Here is an 18631-nt window from a genome sequence, read left to right on the forward strand (position 1 = left end):
TCGGCAGGGCTGGTTGCTTCTGAGGCCTCGCTCCTTGGCTTGTGGATAGCTGTCTTCATGTTCACACGGCATTCTCCCTCTGGATGTGCCTGTGTTTTAATCTTCTCTTATAAAGACACCTGTTATATTGGTTTAGGATCCATCTAATGATCTCACTTTAACTTAATTATCTCTTTAAAGATCCTATCTCCAAATACAGTCACAATACAAGCTAACGGGAGGTTAGGACTTCAACATATGAATTTTGAAGGGATGTAATTCAGCTCATAATAAAGGATTAATTAATTTCCTCATTATTTTTCTCTGTCTTGTTTTGGTCTCTAGCCACTTATTAAGGGGTTGTTTGCCCTGTCTTGGGGTATTTTAAGGAAGATCCTGAGGTCATTTATCTACCTATGTGTAAAAATGGCAACTGAGGCTGGTATTCTTGCTCTAAATTGGCTCCTGCCTGTAAAGGGAGGTATGTATTGGAAAGAAATAGCAGAGAAGGTGGGCTTCTAGAAACCAGCTCTGCTATTAAACTTGCCTTGCAACCTTGGGAAATCCCTGTCTCTCCTGGGATGTTGGCTTGGATCAGGGATTTTAAGCTCAAATGTCCAAAGGAGCTAGACAGGTATAGTAAGTGGAGAAGCAGACAGGTGTGACAAAATAAGGAGTGGTGGAGGCAGTGTCAAATTGGAGAACATCCCGTTTAAATGAAGCAGAAATTCTCAGCTCCAGCCAGTTGATGCTAGCTTGAACTAAAGGTGCCGCGTTGCTAGACCTCCTAAGTTTTCAAGAGAAACCTTCATTCAAGACTTTTAAATGAAATATCCCACATTTTAAATGTTGGCAGTTCAAATTTTATTTCCAAAGACTGAGGGCCAAAAGGAATATGTCCAAGGGCCGGGTCTGGGCCAGCTGATATCTTAGAGTCTTCTTGCCCAAAAGTGCTGACAAAACCAAAGATGGTAGGTACTGTTGATTGATTGACAGGCACTGAAAGAAAAGAGGGCATACTTTAGTTCCTGTGGCCCAAGGATCCATGCTGAGAAGCAAACTCTAAGGGGTGAACTTTTCATATATCTGTCCTCTTTTCTGCAGACAGTAACCCAATTGCATATTTAGCATTGCCTCCTCTACCAGAAATACTTAACGAGTTTTTGGGGGCAGCATCCAAATTAGTTGGAGTTAGGTATTATAGGCCTAAACTGCCTAAAAATAAATTGATTCAAGTTGATCTATTCTACGGGTCTGTTGTCAAACAGGATTATCTTATTGCTGAAACTGAGGAGGAGGGGGTTAATTGTTTGCGGTGATAAAGTACTTGAATCTCAAAGATGTTTGCAAAGTGGCTTTCTTCAGGCAACTTTCTCATGGAAAGATAGTTCTAGCTTGAGGCAATTTGCACAATCAAACTTCAAGAAGGACCCTATAAGTGAGGGTTCTGTTCCCATGTTAGGGGTATTTGTTGGGATCTGGAGCGGCACAGAAGCTGCATTTCGTATGTCAGTTCTAATGGATTGGTAATAGCCGCCCGGAAGCTGTCCTGGGGAAGACCCTGAAGCTAGATCCCAGTCCAACGGAGAAGGTGCTGTGATGTTAACCTGGTCTGTCCTGAGTATGGTGGTGTATATTTGTCAACACTCTTATTTATAGTCTCAAGTGACAGAAACCTAATCTCAGGCAGGAAAATTGGTTGGCTTGTAGAATCCAGGACAGGATATTAACAAGAGAGGAGTAGAGATGTAGAAGGGCCTCCGGAACAGTGTGAATCAGTGACTTGAACTCCTCTGAGATACTCTCTGCCCCTCATCTCCACGTCTCTGCACATCAGTTTTCTTCTCTCATGTAGAGTGGATACCTCCACATGACGGAAATAATAACCACAGACAATTCCCAAAATGTGCATTTTATGGCTTCCACCAGAGAGAGACTGCCTGATAGCCTCTTCAGTAACAAGCACATACACAACAATTTTGGAGAGGGATTATGATTAGCCCAGTTTGGATTTGAAAATTGTGGGAAATGACTGCTAAACCCTGAACCAATCAACTTTAGACAGGAGTTGGAATCATCTAAAAACATGACAGCTGGGCTGGCCCCGTGGCTTAGCAGTTAAGTGCGCGTGCTCTGCTACTGGCGGCCCAGGTTTGGAACCCCGGGCGCGCACCAACGCACCGCTTCTCCGGCCATGCTGAGGCCGCGTCCCACATACAGCAACTAGAAGGATGTGCAACTATGACATACAACTATCTACTGGGACTTGGGGGGCAGGGGAAAGGAGGAGGATTGGCGATAGATGTTAGCTCAGAGCCGGTCTTCCTCAGCAAAAAGAGGAGCATTAGTGTGGATGTTAGCTCAGGGCTGATCTTCCTCACCAAAAAAAAAAAAAAAAAAATGACAGCTTCTATGAGAACCATATTTTTGTTGGGCTCAGCGGGAAGACAGGTCTCAAGAGCAAGGATAGCATGGGATATAGGACTTTCAGAATGGTGAGTTTCTACCACAAAGCAGATGTCCACACGGCTGCCATCCTGAGCTTAAATCCCAGGGGGTGAAGGAGAAGACCCTCAGGAACGAGTACCAACCTCATCTAGTATCTACAGCTTCTCCCTGTCATTTTCTACCCTGTGCTTCCTCAGCTGGGAAGAACATCCCCACCTAAATCAACAAGTTGTGCCCTCCAAATTCCAGTGAGCTGAAACAAAGCCATAACTCTCGCAGTTAACCAGGAACGTGCCTCCTATTTTGTGGAGGAAATTCCTGCTCCATGACCAATCTATTAGCCATCTCTTGCCAAGGCAGATGGTGACCTGAGAATTCTGTGCCTGCTTCCTGAGGACTGCCCACCATGCAGTGGCTGATGAGGTTCCGGGTCCTCTGGGGCATCTACAAATCCTGCCATGGGGGCTTCGTCCCTGCCCCTTGGCACCTGCGCTGCCAACCTTTATCAGGAGGTGAATCCCCAAGATGGAATGACCATGACACACCTGAGGAATTTAACTTTGCAAGTGATATACTGGATTATTGGACTCAAATGGAGAAGGTGAGGAGGCATCTGTGATCGGAGGTGAGAACAGGAGTGGCCTCACTGGCCTTATCTTGCTCCTAGTAGGCTGAGGGGCACAGAACCAAGAATAGCTTCTGCCTCAGCTTACCAGTGTCATAGATAAAACTTATGTTTTGGGGTTCAATTCTCAGCCTAGTGACTTCTTCACTTCTCTGATCCTCAGTGGTTTCATCTGTGAAATGGGGATAATCTCATTTAAGAAACAAGACAGCAGGTACACAGTCAGTGCTCCATAATTGTGAACAAGTACAAAGTTCTAATCACAAGGTCAACAAATTGATGTTAGTCTGAGTCTGTTAGTCTTCAACGAATGGGATTGTGAATCTAACTGGAATTCATCTCATCAAACTTGGGCTTGACTTCAGGCTACACTCAGAGGGAGGGGACAGACCACCTCATTGTGCACATGAGCATCTGACACATGTAGGTAAGTCATGTCATCCATCTTCCTGTGAGGATGGCATGTCCAACTGGCGTCCTCCCTATCAACTACCTATGGGAACATGGCTTTAGGGTATGTCCAGAGAAACCTGTCCCTGTGGCCTCTAAAGTTTACATATCTCTGCAGAAAAACTCAATTTCTTGGTTTGCCTTTTCCCCAGAGACAGACCGGGAGAGCAGCAGTGGTAACACTAGGACTTAGGGTAGATGATGGGTGGTGTTCCGGCTACTAAGTTCCAGCTGGTGATGTCCACCACCCAACACTGTCTTTGTACAGAAGAGAGAATTCGCCTGAGATGGAGTCAGAGATTTGGTATAATTTTTAAGTTTCCTATGAACGTGTTTTCATATGTTAGTACTCAAAGCTTATATGCCTTTCATGGGGGCTTCCTCCCCACCTCCTTTTTTTCCCTTCCTCTGAATTTCTGTAATAACCCCAAGGAAAATAGAGAGCATCTTTTATTTGCCATGTCAACACTTTACATTTAATACTCTGATTAGATGAGTGCTTTTTTTTTTTTAATTTTATTTATTTATTTATTTTTCCCCCAAAGCCCCAGTGGATAGTTGTATGTCATAACTGCACATCCTTCTAGTTGCTGTATGTGGGACGCGGCCTCAGCATGGCCAGAGAAGCGGTGCGTCGGTTCGCGCCCGGGATCCGAACCCGGGCCCCCAACAGCAGAGCGTGCGCACTTAAATGCTAAGCCACGGGGCCGGCCCAGATGAGTGCTTTTATTACCCCAGTTTCCAGATGAGGAAACTGAGGTTCCTAGGGTTTAAATAGCCTATAGAAATCACATACCTAATAAGTGAAGGAGCAGAATTTGGGTCCAGGCTGATTCTGTAATCCATTACAATTATGCATTGCATAAGGACATTTTGGTCAATGACAGACCGCATATACAACGGTGGTCCTGAAGATTAGTACCATATAGCCTAGGGATATAGTGGGCTATACCATCTAGGTTTGTTTAAATATACTCTATGATGTTTGCACAACGATGATACCGCCTAACGGTGCATTTCTCAGGACTCAGAATAGTATGCTCATCGTTAAGCGATGGATGATTGTTTAACCTAGTCTCACAACTGATTATGCCAAAACATCTCTGCCTTCAGACGATAAACTGAGTTTCATTGCTGCCCAGACCAGAAATCTGGTTAAGACCTTTGGAATCACGGTATGGGCTGGAGAGGGAGGAGGTAGAGAGGAGGAAGTGATGCCATCACTTTTCCCTCGTTTATCTTCATAAAGTCCTTATTAGTTAGTTCATGCATCAACCCATTTAGATAACCATCAAGTAAATTCCCCCAGAGAATGCCAGTCTTTGTTGGGTTTTACATCTCATTATCAGTCATGGTCAATTCCTCCATGTATCCAAATTTCTCCCACCCCCAGGATCCCCATCCCAATAATTTTCATTCTCACAACACTTCTGATCTGTCTGTTTCCATTTTTCCAATTGCCTTGATCATGGTCAGTGTCTTTCTAATGATACATGATGCCTGACACCTAGCAGTCCCTTGATAAATGTTTGTAGAATGAATTAATTTTGAAACTTACATTATAAGCACCATAGGTTTTATTGCCGCTCCTATGAAAGACCCCTCAGAGGGCATGCCACCACAGTCCACTCTGGCTTCCTGGACCTCCCCTTACAACTTAATGAACATCACCCAGAAGCTGATCCATGGCTAACACATTACAGCCCAACAACACAGCCCAAACCATAACAGATTGACAGAATTTATTTTGACTCACTTTTCAAGACATTTTACCTGTAAAATGTAAGTTAGAAATCCAACATTTTTATGTGAAATCTTCTGATTATTTTTTTAGTGTTTCCAAAGAATTCATTATAAAACAAAAGAAAATGCATTGTAAGCTAGACAACATAGGTCCATGGGTGGAATACAGTTGCTCATTCAGGCCACCAATTTATAACCCCTGACTGTCCTTGTAAATTAAACCCTATGTTACTCTGGGTTCCTAGAGGGAAATTAAACCTTATGTTACTCAACTTCAATTGATTCCTGGAGCAGCTTCTCAAATCTATTCAGGAGAGGTCACATTCATGTCCAGATTCATTCATTCTGTCTCCTTGATACTGTATTCATTCATTCAGCTAAGACTTGGTGAGTACCTCACATGTGCCAAGCATTATTGTAGATAATAGGAATAGAAAAGTAAGCAAAACATAGAACTCTTCATTTTTACTCTTTAGATAATGTACTTCCCCACTTCATGTCTTAGGAAAGATGAGTACAGCATCTGTGACACTAACTTCTGTTTGTTTTGGCAAAAAATCATGACATAAGCAAATTCTTCCTGCCAGTCTCTGATGAAATTTAACATTAAACATTGCTCAATAAATATAGTCAAATATGTATTAACCGCAAAGATTAAAAAAAAAACAGCTGAATGTCATTGCCACATAATGTCTGGCTCTTTGTCCTATAATGTTTGCTCAAGGAAATTAATTTATATGCTGCCACACATTCCAAATGCCTTACTATTCAATATTCGTGTCTGCCTAGATTTCTTTGAGCCAATCAGTCTGTGTTCTGTGGCTCCTGAATTTAATTCTGTAATTTTACGTAAACAATTAGTAACAGTCCTAGGACCTATACAATTTTAAAGGGTCCTCATGTTCCTATGAAACTATTAGACTTTTGTCCCAACATCCCATAAAGGACTCCTCCATGGTATTCACAAAGAGTCTAAATCTTTTGTAATTCTTATACACATGTAGTGTCATTGGCACTACAGTGTAAGCTCCATGAGATCATGGAACTCTTGCTGTTTTGTTCACTGTTGTATCCCCAGAGTACAGAACATGCCTGGCACATTAACTATTTGTTGAAAGAATCTAAATGCATGCAGACCCTGGACAGCAACACAAACAGCACAAGAAACACAACATGGGGGCCTGGCCATGACTTGGTTGTATTTTGGCAAAGGGCTGTTTACTTTCTCATGGATGTATTGTAAACGTGCCTGGGAAAATACGGGAAGCTTTGGCACAGGCAGCCCTCATGCAGAGAAGGCAACAGAGTTCAGGAACCAGAATTGGGCTTTGGGGCTTCTTATGTAAAAATCACATCTCAAAGTGAACATTCATTCCTGTATGGCAGCAGTTGGTAGAGCTAAATGGTTGCTGCCCCCTTGGGAGGTGTGTGGCTCTCCAGTTTGCCCCAGAGGAACCTGGCAGGCTTCTCTCATTTATGTTACTTGCCTGGTCCCTGTAGGCTCTGGGTTTCCGACCTCTGGTATAAAAACAAGATTATCTCAACTTATCTAAATATTAATGGAATAATACATATTATTTCCCAATTAAACATAATGCAAAAAGTTTTAACTTCCAGACCTTTAGAGTAGTCTTCCTTGGTAAATTCTTTTAAAGTCTGGGTATCAGTTAATTACTGGTTCATCCATGTGAGTTGATTCTCCATGACTGTGTCTCCCAGTTTGACATATTATACTACATATTAGTCATTTGGTGAGCCTGTAAGGAGTTCATCCATTTTTTATCAATGGCAATCTACAAAGGAATAGCATGCCATTTATCATTTTAAATTACATTTAAACTACTTTCTTTGTAAGTTAAATTACAATCAATCTTATATGTAGCCATATTTAAAATGAATAGTTTGGTCGTAATCTACATCCAGAAAATTTGATCACTGCCCAATTTAGAAAAACAAATCATTCCCTTTATCCAAAGAAATAAAAGCCTGATCTCATCTTTAGATTTAATTTAACCCGGAAGTTCCTTATCATTCCTTATTTGTATCCCAGAGTTGTTTTTTATTTATTCCTTCAATAAATATTGACCGAACATTTACAGTGTGCCAGGTGCTCTTCTAAGTGCTTTCATAAAGAATTTAAAAGTTTATTACTATTTTCTTTTGTTGTTGTTTTATTGAGAAATAATTGACATATATCACTTTTCTTAAAAAACCAAAAAACATCAATTTTTCAAGTCAAACTCAACACACTTGTATCCATACAAAAAATTTTAGAAATAAAATCTAGGGTTTTCATTGTAGGAAAGCTTTTAGTAATAGACTTACTTTCTTGAATAGATACAAGGTTATTAAGATTTCAATTCTATCAGATTTGACAAGTTGTATTTTTTTTTTACCATAGTCATCTTATTTTTTTTCATTCTTTTTTTTTTCTTTCTTGTGAAATTTTTGTTGTACATCAGTGTTTGTCAGTCACCATATAAATGCATCCCTTCACCCCTTGTGCCCACCCCCCACCCCATTGCCTCTGGTTACCACCAAGCAGTTCTCTCTGTCCGTGTGTTGGTTTTTCTTCCACTTATGAGAGAAATCATGCAGTGTTTGTCTTTCTCTTTCTGGCTTATTTCGCTTAACATAATACCCTCCAGGTCCATTCATGTTGTTGCAAATGGGACGATTTTGTCTTTTTTTATGGCTGAGTAGCATTCCACTGTATGTGTGTGTGTGGTGTATATATATATATAGATATATATATATATACCACATCTTCTTTAGCCACTCATCAATTGAGGGACATCTGGGTTGCTTCCATGTCTTGGCTATAGTGAATAATGCTGCAATGAACATAGGGGTGGGTAAGCCTCTTTGGATTATTGATTTCAGATTCTTTGGGTAGATACCGAGCAGTGGGATAACTGGATCATAAGCTATTTCTATTTTTAATTTTTTGAGGAATCTCCATACTGATTTCCAAAGAGGCTGCACCAGTTTGCATTCCCACCAGCAATGAATTACGGTTCCCATTTCTAAACAGCTTCTCCAGCATTTGTTTTTTTTTGTCTGGGTGATTATAGCCATTCTAATGGGTGTCAAGTGATATATTAGCGTGGTTTTGATTTACATTTCCCTGATGATTAGTGATGTTGAACATCTTTTCATGTGTCTATTGGCCATCTGTATATCTTCTTTGGAGAAGTGTCTGTTCGTTTCCTCTTTCCATTTTTTGATCAGGTTGTTTGTTTTTTTGTTGTTGAGTTGTGTGAGTTCTTTATATATTATGGATATTAGTCCCTTTTTGGATATATAGTTTGCAAATATTTTTTCCCAGCTGGTAGGCTGCCTATTCATGTTGGTCCTGGTTTCATTTCCCTTGTAGAAGCTCTTTAATCTGATGAAGTCCCACTTGTTTATTTTTTCTTTTGTTTCCCTTGGCAAAGTAGACATGGAATTCGAAGAGATCCCTTTATGACCAATGATGAATAGTGTACTGCCTATATTTTCTTCCAGGAGTTTTATAGTTTCAGGTCTCACTTTCAGGTCTTTGATCCATGTTGAGTTAATTTTTGCATATGGCAAAAGAAGATGGTCTACTTTTGTAAGTGGCTGTCCAGTTTTCCCAGCACCATTTATTGAAGAGACTTTCCTTTCTCCACTCCTTTGTCGAAGATTAGCTGTCCATAGATGTGAGGTTTTATTTCCGGTCTTTCAATTCTGTTCCATTGATCTGTGTATCTGTTTTTGTACCAGTATGATGCTGTTTTAATTACTGTCACTTTCTAGGATGTTTTGAAGTCAGGTATTGTGATGCCTCCAGCTTTGTTCTTTTTTTCTCATGATTGCTTTAGCTATTCGGCGTCTTTTGTTGCCCCATATGAATTTTAGTATTTTTTGTTCTATTTCCATGAAGAATGTCCTTGGGATTCTGGTTGGGATTGCATTGAATCTGTAGATTGCGTTAGGTAGTATGGACATTTCAGCTATGTTTATTCTTCCAATCCAAGTGCATGGAATATTTTTCCATTTCTTTATGTCATCATTGATTTCACTCAATAATGTCTTATAGTTTTCATTGTACACGTCTTTCACTTCCTTGGTTAGATTTACTCCTAGATATTTTATTCTTTTTGTTGCAATTGTAAATGGGATTGTCTTCTTGAGTTCTCTTTCTGTTAGTTTGTTATTAGAGTATAGAAATGCAACTGATTTCTGTAAGTTGATTTTGTACGCTGCAACTTTGCTGTAGTTGTTGATTATTTCTAATAGGTTTCCAATGGATTCTTTAGGGTTTTCTATATATAATATCATGTCACCTGCAACCAGCAAGAGTTTTACTGCTTCGATGCCTATTTGGATTCCTTTTATTCCTTTTTCTTGCCTAATTGCTCTGGCCAGAAGCTCCAGTACTATGTTGAATAAGAGTGGGGAGAGTGGGCACCCTTGTCTTGTTCCTGTTTTCAGAGAGATAGCTTTCAGTGTTTCCCCATTGAGTATGATGTTGGCTGTGGGTTTATCATATACAGCCTTTATTATACTAAGGTACTTTCCTTCTATACCCATTTTTTGAGAGTTTTTATCATGAATGGATGTTGGATCTTGTCAAATGTCTTCTCTTCATCTATAGAGATGATCATATGGTTTTTAACCCTTGTTTTGTTAATGTGGTGTATCACATTGATTGATTTGCAGATGTTGAACCATCCCTGTGTCTGTGCTATCAATCCCACTTGATCATGGTGTATGATGTTTTTAATGTATTACTGTATTTGGTTTGCCAATATTTTGTTGAGGATTCTTTCATCAATGTTCATCAGGGATAATTGTCTGTAGTTTTCCTTCCTAGTATTGTCTTTGTCTGGCTTTGGTATCAGGGTCATGTTGGCCTTGTAGAATGTGTTGGGAAGTGTTCCATCTTCCTCTGTTTTTTGGAATAGTTTGAGAAGAATAGGTATTAAATCTTTGAATTTGGTAAAATTCTCCAGAGAAGCCATCTGGTCCTGGACTTTTATTTTTGGGGAGGTTTTTGATTACTGTTTCAATCTCTTTACTTGTGATTGGTCTATTCAGGTTCTCTATTTCTTTTTGATTCAGTTTTGGGAGGTTGTATGAGTCTAAGAATTTATCCATTTCTTCTAGATTGTCCAATTTGTTGGCATACAGTTTTTCATAGTAGTCTCTTATAATCTTTGATATTTCTGTAGTATCTGGTGTAATTTCTCCTGTTTCATCTGTTTCATTTCTAATTTTACTTATTTGAGCCTTCTCTTTTTTCTTGGTGAGTCTGGCTAAGGGTTTGTCAATTTTGTTTATCTTCTCAAAGAAGCAGCTCTTTGTTTCATTTATCCTTTCTATGGTTTTGGTTTTGATTTCATTTATTTCTGCTCTGATATTTATTATTTCCCTCCTTCTGCTGACTTTGGGCTGTGTTTGTTCTTCTTTTTCTAATTCTCTTAGGTATAGTTTGAGGTTGCTTATTTGAGCTTTTTCTTGTTTGTTAAGGTGGGCATGTATTGCTATGAGTTTCCCTCTCAGGACTGCTTTTGCTGCATCCCATATGAGTTGGTACAATGTATTTTCATTTTCATTTGTCTCCAGATATGATTTGATTTCTCCTTTCATTTCATCAATGATCCATTTGTTGTTCAGTAGCGTGTTGTTTAGTCTCCACATCTTTGTCACTTTCCCAGTGTTTTTCTTGTGGTTGATTTCTAGCTTCATGGTGTTATGGTCAGAAAAGATGCTTGTTATGATTTCGATTTTCTTCAATTTATGGAGGTATGCCTTGTTTCCCAGCATGTGGTCTATTCTTGAGAATGTTCCATGTGTGCTTGAGAAGAATGTGTAATCTGCTGTGTTTGGATAGAGTGCTCTATCTACATCTATTAAGTCTATCTCGTCAAGTTTTTCAGTTCAGTCCGTCATTTCCTTGTTGACTTTCTGTCTGGATGATCTATCCATCGATGTAAGTGGAGTGTTAAGATCCTCTACTATTATTATGTTGGTATTAATATCTCCTTTTAGGTTTGTTAATAGTTGCTTTATGTACTTTGGGGCTCCTGTGTTGGGTGCATATATATTTATAAGTGATATGTCTTCTTGGTGGAGTGTCCTCTTTTATCATTATATATTGCCCCTCTTTGTCTCTCATGACCTGTTTTATCTTAACAGTCAACTTTGTCTGATATAAGTATGGCAGCACCTGCTCTCTTTTGTTTGCCATTAGCTTGGAGTATTGTCTTCTATTCGTTCACTCTGAGCCTGTGTTTGTCTTTAGAGCTGAGATGTGTTTCCTGGAGGCAGCATATGGTTGGATCTTGTTTTTTAATCCACCCCACCACTCTATGTCTTTTGACTGGAGAGTTCAGTCCATTTACATTTAGGGTAATTATTGATATATGAAGGCTTAATGTTGCTATTTTATCGCTCATTTTCTGGTTCTTTTGCATTTCCTTTGTTTCTCTCCCCATGTGTTTCAGAATACCAATTCAGTTTGGTAGTTCTCCTAGTTTTCTCTTTATTTATTGTGTGTGACTCTGTTCTGATTATTTGGTTAGTGGTTACCACGAGGTTTGTATAAAAAATCTCATGGATGTGATAGTCCATTTTTTGATGGCTTCTTTTTCTCTTAGACTAAGTAGATTCAATCCTCTTCCTCTTCCCCTTCTAAGTTATTGTTGTCATGTCTTATTCCATCTTGCGTTGTGAGTTAGTCTTTAAAGTGATGAGATTATAAGTTATTTTTGGTGTCTCCCTTCCCTTGATCCTTGGTTTTATAATTAACTGTTTGCTAATCTATTCTGATAGAGAGCTGCAATTTTTCTGGTTTTGTTGCCCTATCTTCCTCCTTATTCAAAACTTTGTATCCTCTTTCTCTTTTTTTTCTCAAACATGAGGGCCTTCTTGAGTATTTCTTGTAGTGGGGGTCTTGTGGCAATGAACTCCCTTAGCTTTTGTTTATCAGGGATAGTTTATTATTTCTCCATCGTATCTGAAGGATATTTTCTCCTATGTGATTCCACTCTCTCCTAGCCTGTAAAGTTTCTGTTGAGAAATCGTCTGTAAGCCTGATAGGAATTCCTCTGTACGTTATTTATTTATTTTTTTGTCTAGCTGTCCTTAGTACTTTTTCTTTGTTGTTGACTTTTGCCAGCTTTACTACTATATGCCTTGGAGAGGGTCTTTTCATGTTGATATATTTAGGAGATCTATTGATTTCATTCACTGGTATTTCCAGCTCCTTCCCCATGTTTGGGAAGTTCTCAGCTATTATTTCTTTGAACAAGCTCTCTGCTCCTTTTTCCCTTTCTTCTCCCTCTGGAATACCTATAATCCTTGTATTGGATTTCCTAATTGAGTCGGATATTTCTTGGGGAGTTTCTTCATTTCCTTGTAGTCTTAGTTCTCTCTCCTCCTCCATCTGGAGCATTTCTGCATTGCTGTCCTCAGTATTGCTAATTCTTTCCTCCTTATTGTCAGCTCTGTTGCTTAAGGCTTCTAGATTTGTCTTTAGCTCCTCTATTGTTTTTCATTTCTAAGATTTCTGATTGGTTTTTCTTTATTGTTTTAATCTCTTTTGGGAAGAAATTCCTGATTTCATTTAATTGTCTATCTGTGTTTGATTGTATTTCATTTAGCTTTTTTATGATAGCTGTTTTGAATTCTCTGTCATTAAGGTTATACATTTCTGTGCTTTCAGGGTTGATTTCTGGGTGCTTGTCATTTTCCTTTTGGTCTGGAGATTTAATATATGTTTGCATAGTGCCTGTCAGTGTTAACTTGTTTCCTCATAGTGAAAATATCTGGTCGCAGTTTCCTCTTGTCGCCGCTGGCTGGGGGTTAAGACCTGTGTATTCTGTGCCCAAGTCCATCCATGGGTGTTCTGGTTGGCCTGCAGCTGAGCTGGGGCACGGCGGAGCTGAAGCGTGGCTGAGCTGAAGTGCGGCTGAGCAGAGGCTGCTGGGGCTAGAGTGCAGGAACAACTGGAGTTGGAGTGTGGGAACAGCTGAGACTGGAGCATAGCTAGGCTGAAGCACCTGGGGCTCAGGTGTGGGTGTGCTGAAGAAGCTGGAGCTGAAAGGTGGCCCAGCTTCAGTGCGGCTGAGCAGAAGCAGCTTGAGCTGGAGTGCAGGAAATGCTGGAGCTGGGGTGTGGCTGGGTTGATGCAGCTAGAGTTGGAGTATGGCTGGGTTGAGGCAGCTGCAACTGAAGTGCAGCTGGGCCGAAGAAGCAGGAGCTGGAACCCTGCTGGGCTGAAGAAGCTGTGACTGGAGTGCAGCTGGGCTGAAGCAGCTGGCACCAAGTCAGCTGGAGCCTGAGCGTGGCCACACCAAAGCAGCTGGAGCTGGGGGGTGGTCGAGCTGAAGGAGCTGGGAGCAGGGCATGGTTGAGCTGAAGGAGCTGTGGCCAGGGCGCCATTGAGCCCATGCAGCTGGGGCCATGGCGCAGTTGAGCTGGGGCAGCTGGGGCCTGGGCGCAGTCAGGCCTGAGTCACTGGGGCTGGGGCGCCAAGGAGCCAGAGCTGTTGTGGCCGGGGCATAGGCACACTGGAGCCGCCGTGGCCAGGGTGCAGGCAGGCTGCTGCCATTGGTGCCTGGGCACCAGGGTCCGCCACCTCTGGGGCCAGGGCTCTGGGGAGCCACTGCCTCTGGTGCTGGGGACGGGCACCCTGCTGCTGCTGGGGGGACTGGGGCACTGGGTGGTCACCACTGCTAGGGCCGGGGTGTGGGTGTGCCACCGCCACTGCCACTGGTGCCTGGATGCTGCGGGGCTGCCACCTCTGGGGCTGAGGCATGGGCATGGTGCCGCTAGGGCCAAGGTGCAGGTGCGCCACTGCCACTGGTGCCAGGGTTCCGGGAAGCCACGGCCTCTAGTGCCGGGGTGTGGGAGCACTGGTGCCACTGGTGGAACCAGGGTGCTGGGGGCTTGCTGCTGGTAGGGCCCGGGCACAGGCGCACCACCACCGCTGGTGCCTGGGCACATGGGGACCGCTGCCTTTGGGGTCTGGGTGTGGGCACACCACCTCCACTGGCACGGGGGCTGGAGTTGAGCTGAAGCTCTGCTGAGCTGAGGCTTCAGGGCCGCTGTGCTGAAGCGCCAGGCAGGCAGGGTGGAGGGACGCTTACTTTGCCTCCCCAATCCCAGATGTTTCTCGCTTCACTGTCACTCTCTGCTCTCCTGAAGGGCTAGCTTGTCGAAAGTACCCTCACGACAAGGGGGGAGCAATTCCCCACGGGCTGTGAGGGATCTTGGAGAGCACTGGTTTTCTTGTGGAGGGCTGCCCCTCCCCCCTCCCTGAGAGCTGCGTGGTCTCAGTCTCAGGTTTGCTGTCCTTTGGGAGTGAGGGGAGCTCCTCTTACCTCCTTCCACTTCCTCTGGGGATTCCAGCACCTCAGTCCTCGGGTGTACAGCTGCGTGAGTGCCTCAGACGTCCCTTGTGTTGTGTTAACAACTTCTGTTGGAATGTGAATGTCCTTTTTGTTGTGTCTTAGACAGGAAGAGTTCAATAGGGGAAGCTCACTCAGCCATGATGCTGACATCACTCTTCAAGTTGTATTTTTTTCCTTTGAACAATTTGTCCATTTCATCCAAATTGTCAGATTTAATGACATAAAGTTATTTATAATTTTCTCTTATTGCTGCTTTAATGTCTGTAAGAATTGTAATAATGTATACTTTTCATTCCTGATATTGTTAATATGTTTGTTCCCTATTTTTCTCTTGATATGTCTTTCTAAGAGTTTATCAATTTTATTAATCTTTTCAAAACCAGCTTTTACTGGTATTCTCTATTGTGTATTTGTTTTCCATTTCATTGATGCATGCTCTTATCTTTATTATTTCTTTTCTTCTACTTTCCTTTGATTTGATTTGTTGGTATTTTTTTAGCTTCTCGAGATGGAAGCTTACATGCTTACTCTTCAGCCTTCCTTCTTTTCTAATATATGCATTTAAAAATTTGAATTTCCCACTAAGCACTTCTTTCAGGTGCATTACACAAATTTTGATGTCATATTTTAGTAACACTCAGTTCAAAATATTTTCTATTTGCCTTTTTGATTCTTCTCTGACCCATAGATTATATAGAAGTGTATTGATTAGTTTCCAGACAGTTGGGGTGCATTTCTCGTTGTCTTATTGTTGATGATTTCTAGCTTAATTTCATTATGGTCAGAAAACATACTCTATTTTAATCTTTGGAGATTGGTAAATGTTCCAAATGCAACGGAAAATAATGTGAATTATATCACTGTTGGGGAAAAGTGTTTTATCTATGTCAACTAGGACTTAAATTTTCTCAGTCTGTCATATTCTATCATTAATTTACAGAAATCATGAAATTTCAACTTGTGTTTCATTTTAATTAATACTGAGGCAAACTCTTTCTATAGACAATAAACTCTGGTGTGTTTTAATATTCAGAAAGAATCTTCTCACTCATGAATCACCTAAGTATTTGATAAGCCTTTCAATTTTCCTTTTTCAAAGTATATTTTAGTTAGAGATTAGCAAGGAGTAGCTATGTAGGTTTTTGTTTATTTAAATCAACTATATTGATGTATGACTTACATAGAATAAAATGCACACATTTTAAGTGTAAAGTTTAATGAGTTTTAGAACATTTTATCACCTCAAAAGTTTCGTTTTGTCCTTTCCCAGTCAATACCCACCCATCCCCACCCCGAGTCTGAGGCAACGACTGATTTGCTGTCACAAAAAATTATATTTCTCTCCCCTGAGTTTCATGGAAATGAAATAACACAGGATGCATCCTTTTGTGTCTGGATTCTTTTACTCAGAATCTCAGCATAGTGTTTTTTTTTTGTTTGTTTTTTTTTTTTTGCCCCCAAAGCCCCAGTACATAGTTGTCTGTCACAGCTGCACATCCTTCTAGTTGCTGTATGTGGGACTCGGCCTCAGGCTGGACAGAGAAGTGGTGCCTTGATGCACACCCGGGATCCGAACCCGGGCCGCCAGCATTGCAGCGCGCGCACTTAACCACCAAGCCACAGGGCCGGCCCTCAGCATAGTGTTTTTGAGATTCATCCACGTTGCTTTGTGTATTAGTTGGTCATTTATTTTTATTGCTGAGTTGCTTACTCAACATTTTATCTTTTAAAATGATTTCTTGATTTTCCTTGGCTTCAAATCTCACTGCATGAAACTTTAAATTTCAAATCCAGTGTAAGGGTTGTATTTTTTCTTCCACCCTTCTCTTAATATCACATTATCAGATTACTCCTTAGCACAAAAGTCCATAACTGCTTAAACAATATCTTCTTTAAGTTGTGAAAGTTAAGGGCTAAAATACTGTCTGAATTTTGAGCAACAACAGTTGTTTTCTACCTTGATATGCCGGCTCTTCCATCATTTTTTAAACTCCTACAGGAACATTCCATGCTCTGCTCCCCTTATATAAACAGTGCACACCAGTCATTTACACTTGCTAATATTCTTTAATCTGTTGGGCAAGGATGTTTTTCATAGCACTGATGTTTTCATAGATATGAATACATATATATGTATATACATATATATTAATCTTATCTCAAACGATACTTTCTTTTGTTCCAATCATCTGAGTCAAAGGTAGTAGGGTCATGTTTGTACATATGTGGAAAACATTCCTGGAAGAATATGCACCAAACAGTTTTCAGTGTTAACATTCAGGGAGTGAAGATTTGATGAGAACTTTGAAGAAATTTTTCTGTTTCTAAGAAATTTTCCGCTCATAAGCCTCTGCATTGCCTGAATTTTTACTCTGAACATGTTTTGTTTTGGGAATAAAAAAAAATGAAATCTTTAAAAAAAAACATGCTCATTATAGAAAATGTGGGGAAAATAAGAAAGTTGATTTAAACAAGAAAACAAAAATTGACCATAAATATTAAAAACCATTTACATATGTGTGTATATGTGTGTCTTGTTCACCATTACATCCTTTTGGTCTAAGAACATGATGGCCTCTAAAAACATTTGGCCTCAGAAATAATGAGAACTTGGAAATGTTTAATGAAGGAATGAATATTACTATATAAACTTGGATTATAATGTAAATATGGTTTTGCTTTTCTTTCTTTTCTTTTTTGGTGAGGAAGATTGGCCCTGAGCTAACATCCGCTGCCAATCTTCCTATATTTGCTGAGGAAGATTAGCCCTGAGCCAACATCTGTGCCTGTCTTCCTCCACTTTGTGTGTGGGACGCTGCCACAGCATCACCTGATGAACAGTGTGTAGGTCCGCACCCAGGATGATAAACCTGCAAATCCCGGTTCTGCCAAAGTGGAGCGTGCAAACCCAACTACCACGCCACCGGGCCTGCCCTGGTCTTGCTTTTTAAAATTGATATTATATTCTGGGCATTTTTTATTGCAGGAACATTTCTGAGAGTTTTTTTTATGGGTTTTATCATATTCTATCATTTTGTAGACAGCATACAATTTGATCCTGTTCTTTTTATTGATTCTGCCAATATTTGTATTTTGATTGGGAAATTTAGTCCACTTACATTTAAAGTAGTTACTGATAGGGAAGGACTTACTATTGCCATATTATTAATTGTTTTCTTGATGTCATAGCTTTTTTTGTCTCTTATTCCCTCTTTTACTGCCTTCTTTTGTGCTTGGTTGATTTTTTGTAGTGATATGTTTTGATGCTCTTCTCATTTCCTTTTGTATTGTACATATTACATATAATATCCTAAAGTTATAACAATCTACTTTAAGCTAATAACAACTTAACTTCATCCACATACAAAAATCTATTCCTTTCCAGTTCCATCTCACCTCTCCACTTCATATTATTGGTGTCACAGATTACATCTTTATATATTGTGTACCCATTAACATAGATTTATAATTATTTTTATGCTTTCATCTTTTAAATTTTGTTACAGAATAAAAACCAGAGTTATGCATAAAAATTACAATAGTGGTTTTTATATTTGTCCATGTTTTTACTTTTATCAAAGAACTTCCTATTTTCACATTTGAGTTACTCTGTACTGTCCTTTCATTTCAACTTGAGGACTCCTTTTAGCATTTCTTACAGAGAAAGTCTAGTGGAAATGAACTCCCTTAATTTGGTTATCTGGGAATGTCCTAATTTCTCCCTCATCTTCAAAGGATAAGTTTGCTGGATATAAAATTCTTGGTTAACAGTTTTTTTCCCCCTCAGCACTTTAAATATATCATCCCACTGCCTTCTGGCCTGCAATCCACTGATAATCTTATTAAGCATTTCTTATACATGACTTTTCTCTTGCTGCTGTCAAGAGTCTCTCTTTGGCTTTGGCTTTTATCATTTGATTATAATGTGTCTCTGTGTGGATCTCTTTGTGTCTTCCTACTTGGAGTTCATTGAGCCTCTTGTATGTGTATATTCAGGTCTTTA

General features: G+C 40.3%; 1 protein-coding gene across 1 annotated transcript in view; it reads left to right on the forward strand.

Annotated features, from left to right (window-relative positions):
* The first annotated feature begins 2833 nt into the window (after positions 1 to 2833).
* LOC147913583 (acyl-coenzyme A synthetase ACSM1, mitochondrial-like) overlaps positions 2834 to 18631 on the forward strand; it is a 32513-nt gene continuing 16715 nt past the window's right edge. Inside the window, exon 1 of the mRNA XM_087417811.1 lies at positions 2834 to 3028. Coding sequence (XP_087273937.1) covers positions 2834 to 3028 — 195 coding nt within the window. The remainder of the gene's footprint in view (positions 3029 to 18631) is intronic.

Source organism: Ceratotherium simum, chromosome 26, assembly GCF_057802395.1.
Source record: "Ceratotherium simum simum isolate JZ-2026a chromosome 26, ASM5780239v1, whole genome shotgun sequence".
Lineage (NCBI taxonomy): Eukaryota > Metazoa > Chordata > Mammalia > Perissodactyla > Rhinocerotidae > Ceratotherium > Ceratotherium simum.